This window comes from Alligator sinensis, unplaced genomic scaffold (genome assembly GCF_000455745.1).
Source record: "Alligator sinensis unplaced genomic scaffold, ASM45574v1 scaffold300_1, whole genome shotgun sequence".
Taxonomy (NCBI): Eukaryota; Metazoa; Chordata; order Crocodylia; family Alligatoridae; genus Alligator; species Alligator sinensis.
This window is the reverse complement of record NW_005842240.1, coordinates 313,234-320,882: the sequence shown is the minus strand read 5'-3', so window position 1 is coordinate 320,882 and position 7,649 is coordinate 313,234. Positions and strand designations below refer to the sequence as shown.

General features: G+C 43.8%; 1 protein-coding gene across 3 annotated transcripts; it reads left to right on the top strand.

Moving 5' to 3' along the window:
* Positions 1-99: 99 nt before the first annotated feature.
* On the top strand, positions 100-6,398 carry PFN4 (profilin family member 4). 3 transcript variants are annotated; one of them, XM_025208606.1, is made up of 6 exons: positions 100-225; positions 869-965; positions 2,087-2,215; positions 2,713-2,850; positions 4,174-4,279; positions 6,177-6,398. In XM_025208606.1, the coding sequence occupies exons 3-6, from the start codon at positions 2,099-2,101 to the stop codon at positions 6,203-6,205; spliced, it is 390 nt and encodes a 129-aa protein (XP_025064391.1). In that variant the 5' UTR covers positions 100-225; positions 869-965; positions 2,087-2,098; the 3' UTR covers positions 6,206-6,398. The 3 variants fall into 3 exon arrangements, with proteins under 3 accessions (XP_025064391.1, XP_006027455.1, XP_006027453.1); XM_006027393.3 differs by lacking the exon at positions 869-965 and having other exon boundaries at positions 2,758-2,850; XM_006027391.3 differs by lacking the exon at positions 869-965.
* The last annotated feature ends 1,251 nt before the right edge of the window (positions 6,399-7,649 follow it).

Sequence of the window (7,649 nt, the reverse complement as noted above, 5' to 3'; positions counted from 1 at the left end):
GCCGGCGTGGGCCGGGGGGACTAGAGTTCCCAGCATGCCGCGGTCACTGGGTGGGAGGCGCTGGGCATGCTGGGAATTGGAGTTCTCTACGCACGGCATGCTGGGTACTGGGGTTTCTTTGAGCGCGGTCATGCTGGGAATTGAAGCTCTGCGCGCGACAGGCTGGAAACGAGTTTCTCTGAGCGCAGCGTGTGGCGTGCTGGGAGCTGGAGCTGTCCGCGCGCGGTATGCTGGGAGTCGTAGTCCGTAGGGAGGGAGGGGAGTTCCCTCGGGGCTGGGGATGGGCCGGTGCTTTGGCCTGAGCTGACCCTGAGGGGCGACACGTCCCCTGGGCTCTTCACTGCACGGGCAGCCGAGGGGGGGGACCACCCAAAGGGGCTTGTAGGCGCCTCCAGGAATTAGAGAGAAATCTCTTATTTAGACATTTATGTCTAATTTATAGCTCTAATTTAGACAGTCGCGGCAGAGATCAATGATACTAAAATAAACATGAAATGTTGAATCTGATTTATACAGTAGCCCAGTGGGTTTTTTAAATGAAACAGTGCAGCGCATTTGCCTTCCTGACATAAAGTCGTTAGTGTCATTGTATCATGTGATGAAACCTCTTGGAACAGATTCAGAGTTGGCAACCCTAGCGTCTTTGCAAACTCGAAGTCATGAGTCTGGAGCTCGTGAGAGCCTCCCACCTGTCGCAGGCCATTACGCTTCCCCGCGCACCCCAAAGACGAGCCCGATGGCCTGTCTGATGGGTCATGTTTAACAGTCGTGTGTCACGTATTCAGATGGGTGAACTGCACGGTTGGTGGGACCGTTCTCTTTGCATGATGAACACCATTAATGCTTAACGGATGCCACTCCCATTCAGCATAGGCTATTAATGAATGTGTTTCATGAAATGGAAATCAAGTCATCCAATGGCTCTGCTGTAGAGAAATAAGAAAACATCTCTCTAATTTGTACGGGTAAGTTGTGTAAAGCACTATTTGAAAAGCTCTGCCAGTTCTACCACATGGGCCAGACTGAATTAATAGTCAGTTCCTAGTTTCTAGCCTTTCATGTTGTCAAAGGACCCTTCAAAATATGACAGATGCAGGCTCGTTGGCTGCATAAGAAGACAGACACGGGTGACACAATAATGTTAGGTAAGAAATGGAGCCCTGTCCTGTCACCACAGCTCATTAACTTTGAAATCAAATGGAAGCTCCCTTAAATGTTGACACTGTGCTATAAAAATGATCAGCAGTGAAACAACTCAATACACAGCTTGTATGGTTTGTGATGCTTCGGTGAAGTACCTGTCCCCATCTTCCTCCTTAGAATCACAGAATCATACAATGTAAGGGTTGGAAGGGACCTCAGGAAGCACAAACGACTGGTGCCTCCCAAGACTGGGGGAGCACCATGGTGGCAAGCGGGGACTGCCCACAGCTGCCAGCATCGGTGTCAGCCGCAGCGAGCAGGGACCACCCGGTATCGGCGGTGGAGGAGAGGGAGGTTGCGAGTGGGGAGCAGGGACCGCCTGCAGGTGCCACTGGCTGCGTCGACAGCAAGTGTGGGGGCAGGTGGCAAACAGTGACCACCCACAGAAGCCGGCAGTGGTTTTGGTGGTGCCCAATCTCAGGTGGGAAATGTGTCCCCCCATGTCCCCTCTACGCATCACCTATGTCAGGAAGTAATCTAGTCCAATCACTTGCTTAAGGCAGGACCACCCATTCTTGCGGTAACCTTTTGGCTGTAGCAAGTTATAACATCCTTCTCAGCTTTTTTACTGTGAGCCAGTCACCTAAAGGGACTTTCCAAAACAAAAGGATGTTGGCATGTTAATTATTTAAATTGACCAGATTTTCACCAAAGTCCTGTTAGTTATAGCCTGTTCTCTGCTGCCCTATATACACTTCCTTATAATTTTTGTTATGCTTGTTTGCATTTTGTTCTTGCTGTTGTTTTAATGAAGCTGCGTAGTTGAGCTCCAGTATAATACCTGTTGACATTCATGGAACCTTTGCTATTGATTTCAACTGGAATAGGATCAGGCCTCTAAAATACAGGGCATGAACACCTACACATATGATTTCTTTCATAGAACTGAAGGAAAATGAACCAGATGCAGGCTTTGCTGAACGACTGTCTCCTCAGAACAAAGCATGTGGAACATGCAGCCATCATCAGCCTGAAAAAAGGAACTGTATATGCATCAACTTTCGGCTTTAATGTAAGAAAACAGAAAGCGTTCTAAAAAACAACAATGAAGACAGAAAATCTAGGAATGTATTGCCCCTTTCAAGGAGGGAAAATGGACTAGCAATTAAAGCAGGGATTGCTGGGTTCTAATAAGTATTCCTGCAGAGGGCAAACTAGATTTGAACCTTATAGATGAAGTAAATAGGATATATAGCATGAGCTTTCATGAACACAAGCTCACTTCATCAGATGCTGTGAGAGGAGTAGTATATCAAACAGTGATTTGAACACAAAAACAGGGAGGGGAAGGGAAGGGGCAGTGCAGGGAGAGACAAATAAATAATAAGATTACAAAGATAAAGGATTCACAAAAGCTAATCCAGGTAATGCAATATTGTCTTTCTCATATATTCAATTTTGTAATTTATTTATGAGAGACGTCATAAGAATTTTTGTTATCAGTGTGTATTTATTATTGCAAATGTGCATTGTGTTGTTTTATAACAGTATCCCATTATATAAATCTAGCTGCAGCCACAGAGTGCCATAAACCTTCTTTATGCTTTCTACAAGAACTTACTGCAAGTTAGAAGAGAAGGCCTTTACTTCAAAGAGAAGCAATACAGATGTGTCCGAGCAGATGAGTATTCCATCTACATTAAAAAAGTAGGTTGATAATAGGTATGGCAGTTGGGATCACCTACTTAGAAAAGTGCTTTGATAGTTTTCCTCTTTTTCCTCACTTGACTGTTGACGTTAACCTCCAAATTCAAAGTTCAACAAATGTTGCCTCCACCCTCCCTACTACACTTTTGTAATATGGGAGGCAAAGAAATAACGTCACAACACAGAATAGCTACAAGGAAAGTGACAGTATGGGTCAAACTGAACTCTGTTCTGCCTTCTATTTCCAAATTTTCAAACTGAATTCTTTTATCCAAGGTGTTTCAGAGTCTTCAGATTTATATATGGTACAATCACATTTGCTTTCAGGAGGAGTTCAGTGCTACATTTTTCTCATTAAGGCCATTTAATTTCCAGTTGTGTGCAAATGTAGGTGTGAAACCAGGTAGTCAGATTCTCAGATAGAGTGAATTTTAATAGCTTCATTGACATCAGTAGCCAGTGGCATCAGCTGCAAATGTGGACAAAGACCTTGATTCGTCATCACTGAAGTACTTAGGACATTGACTTTGGTGTCAAAAAAAAGAGAGAAGTAAAACTCACCTAAAATACTGGGATTCATACTCTGAACAACTACACTCTGGCAATATAAATTCCAAGACACCCTGTTAGAAGTAGCATGCTATTCTTCCTCCTGTAAAATGTTATGAAATGTTCCTTTGTGCTGTTAAACTGTGCACATGTTCCTTCCCAGAAGTAGCTGAATGCCAATGGGTAGAGTGATTCCCGTACACATGCCCTCACATAAATGTAGAAATTTGCAAATCCTCACACCCCATAATTGGGGAACTTAATTTAGTAATTTATATGCAATCTGAGGCTGGAAGCGGAGGAGCTATGCATCTAACAAATTTGGAGCTTGGTTCAGAAAATCCAGTCATTCTCGATGGGTTTTCTATTCTTTATTGTAAGTTAAGAAGGTTTGGTGTGTGGTATTTGTAAAGAATTTTGGGTTTCTTTCAGATGATGTGTGTTAGGTACATTAAGATATATTAGTCATATTTTATAACATGTAACAGATGAGTACTTCTTTATAATAATTGATTTATAAATAAAGGTGGGAATTTGCAGTAAAATAGGAAGTTATTTATTTCATGGTTTGGTTAGAAAAACATGTATATGAACCCCATTATCACCATACATGTCTTGAATTAGTCTGTAAAAGTATTTTTCCTTTTTAAAGGAGACATGCATCTTGACATTTTAAAGGAGTCAAGATCATCCTTAGCTAGGACATACTAATAAAGACTGTGGTTTTTATTAAAGGAACCTGCAATTCTTTATTAGTTCTAATCTTTTATCTAGCAAGATGGAGGACTCGTGGCTGTGAAAACCAAGTTGTACATCGTGGTTGGTACCTACAGCGAGGGAATGTATCCTAGTGTGTGCGTGGAAGCTGTAGAGAAACTCGGTAATCACTGCATGTGCATGTCTGTCTGACCGTAACTTGTAGAGACAGGTTAGAAGTAGAGTGGAATTTTGCAGCATGTCAGTGAGTAGCTTTTCCATGCATACTGCTTGCAGTGTGTAGGTGGGGTCTTCAGAAACTCTTGAAGGTCTGTCAAGTGAGAAAATAAAAGGTGGTGTCCACACTCTGAGAGAGCTCCCTCTGCTGAACACTCTCCAGGCTGCTGTGTTTGGGACCCACCATGTTAGAGTTACCTGTTAGCATTCGACTGATCATATCAGTAAGTCACTGAAATTCCTTTATTAAATCCAAGGGGCAGTAGCAGTCACACAGTTAAAAATGTTCTCAATTATTATAACAAATACTGTATATTAGATGGCACTATTACTGCACTTATTAATGATGATACACACAGTAACTACAGTTACAAACATTTGATGACATTACTTACAGCTGGGCTAGTGATGGAGAAATTCTAGGTGCCTCAGGCTGGTTGATTCCAGCAGATCCAACACAGACTAGCAAAGAATCCCTTTGCTTTGCTCCACTCTGTTTTATCCCTCTAAATTTATCATTTTGAAGTGCCCGCCTTCTAGAAATGGATCCACCTCCACACCCATCTTATCTTGCCCCAAACAAAAGCCTTCCACTTTCCTTGTTTACCCTTACTCCTTAGCCTTACTGTTGCCGTCTACCACCTCTTTTCCTATATTAACAAACCTATGTTAACTCCTGTCCTTTGTCTGATTTGTAGTGCTTTAGCTGTCTCAACCTGTCTTTCCTTTTTTGTGCTTAAACTATGGCTTTTAACAAGTGTGATCTATGCTTATTTTGTATTCTGTCCCCACCCCCCAAAAACAACAACAACACAAAACAAAACAAAAAAATCAAATACCAAAAAACCGTCAGGGCAGCATATTATACAAGGATGCGAGAGAACAAAAAATTATGTAGCTTAAAATTATTAAAATAAGAAGGCACAACAAAATAACCCTAACCCAAATTCAAAAGCAATCTACCCCATCCCACTCCCTGCCACTGCCCTGCCTCTAATTAAGGAGGGAATCCTCCACCCAACCCAACCTCCCTTCCCAACCCATATTCACTTGCTTCATAAAAGAAATCAGTAAAAAAATATCCCCCCTCTGCACATTCCTTCCCATCCCTACTTATTTCTGCTCCTCTGCTTGTAGCCATAGGAGTCCTCTCCTTCCTTTACTGTCTCTCCCAAGCCCATAACTCCCATCTCATGGTGGTGAGGGGTGCTGTGGCTGTCCTGAAACCAAGTCATCCTCCCTTTCCTCCCACAAGAAACCCATTATTCAAAAACAATGTTTAAGAATGTGTCCTTAATGTACTGTACCATAATCCCTACTACATGCTAGACACCAAGCTTTCCTTGGTCAGAAAAGATTGTGACATCCTCTCTTTCCTTAGCTTCTCTGGCAATAAATTTCTTCCCCCCTTGGAAAAAATAAAGATAGCCATCATTCTTCTTGTAGTTTAAGGTGGGGGGGACACAATTACAGATTACTGTAATCAGATTTAACTGTAAATGCTCCATTTTTTGAAGGAGATGTCCTTACGAAAAAAAAAAGAACCTTGATCTCTTACTGTAATAAATATTCATCTTATTTTAAAGTTACACAGTGTTTGGAGTAATACCCATTAAATATAAACAATAACATGTTAAATAGTCCACTAGAAATGCTGATATCTGGTTTGGGTTTTGATTCTTTTCCTTCCATGACAGTATATTTTACTGTAGAGAAATGTATATGTTCTACTGTACAGCAAGTATGAATTTGTGCTTAAAAGTAACACCTTCATTATGGAAGACATTTAAAAAAAAATAAAAAACACCTTCTATTTGTTTTCTCTCTTTTTTGACTGTTTGTAGCTGACTATTTGAGAGAGAAAGGAAGTTAAATCCACAAAGGATTTCAACTTGACCAAGCTTCTAAATACTGTTTCATTAGAAAATTCAAGACAAAAGAAGCTAGCCGCCTTCTCTCACAGAAGATCCTCACATGTACTATATACTTGTCAGAAACTCAGTAGCTTAATGAAGATGTGACATTACCACTTAGGCCAATGTAAGGTTTCAGATTCTTCTGTGTGCCTGAGCATGTTTTGAATAAAATAACCTTTGTTTTACATGTCTGTCTGCATTGCTATTGCTAGATATATAAAGCTATTTTAAAATATAATGAACTATACTTGCATAGAAAAAAAATACTGCATAGCTACCTGTTTCTAATAAAATTAAACAGGATTTTGGTTCTCTATCAAGAAGGTCTTTATATTTCTCTATAGCAGAGGTTCCCAAACTTCTTCTTATTGTATAACCCCTTCCAGATTTACCAGCTGCCTGTGTACGCCTGTGGCAGAGTGGGCTTCTCTCAGGCCAGCCGTCGCCGGCCTCCCACCTGCCTCCGGGCATGCCGCCCACCTATCTCGCCCGCCACACCTTGCTGGAAAATTAATAAGCTGTTAAATAAGGCAGGAGGCTGCCTATTTTTTTTGCCCTGATGCCAGGGGGCACTATCTGCAGCTCTGTTCCTCCCCTACAGCGCAACCCAAGCCTTGCAGATGGCATCCAGATGTTAATAAACACACCAGTCCCACACTGGGCTCCAGAGTCCTCCTGGCAGGACCCTCCTCTCAGGTGGCCTACGCTGCCTTCATCCGGGCTGCTGAGCTTCTCGTAGCTGGCTCCCCTCTCGCGTGTGGTCCCCACTCAGGACTTTTGGCCCTACACAGGCCCTGGCCCCACCTCAAAGGCCAGGCGGGGTCCCAGGCCCACAGCCCTGGGTGCCCCTCGCGGTGGGCCTCTGGCCCTTTTGACCAACTTGGTCCTGGCCCCAGCATGGGCCAGTCAAGGGGGCTCTCTACCTCCGGCCTCACTAGCCCCACATTCTCTCCAGGTCTACCTTCCTGGATGTGGGGAGCTGGGGTACCTCACACCACGACTGGTGCCCCAGGGTCTCACAGGGGACTCTCACTTCCCGCCTGGGGCAGCAGGTCATGGTGCTACTCCGGATGTTACTTTCAACCCACACTCTGCTTCCCAGCAGTGGAGGACTTATCGGGGTCAGGACTCGTCTCTCTCGCTCTGGGGCTGAGCGCCTCGTTCACTCAGCCCCTGGCCCAAATCTCGGCCTCAGGCATCTGGAGACTTACCTGGGCCTAATCCCTTTGCTTGGGGCTCCTCATCACCCCCCCTCACTTGGGGCTCCAGATCTCTGTCCCTTACTTGGGGCTACCCCCTCACCGGGGCTCTACAGCTCTGCCCCTCACTTGGGGCTAGGACACCACCCCTTACTTGTGGCTACTGATCTCAACCCCCTTCACTAGCACTACCCCATCACCG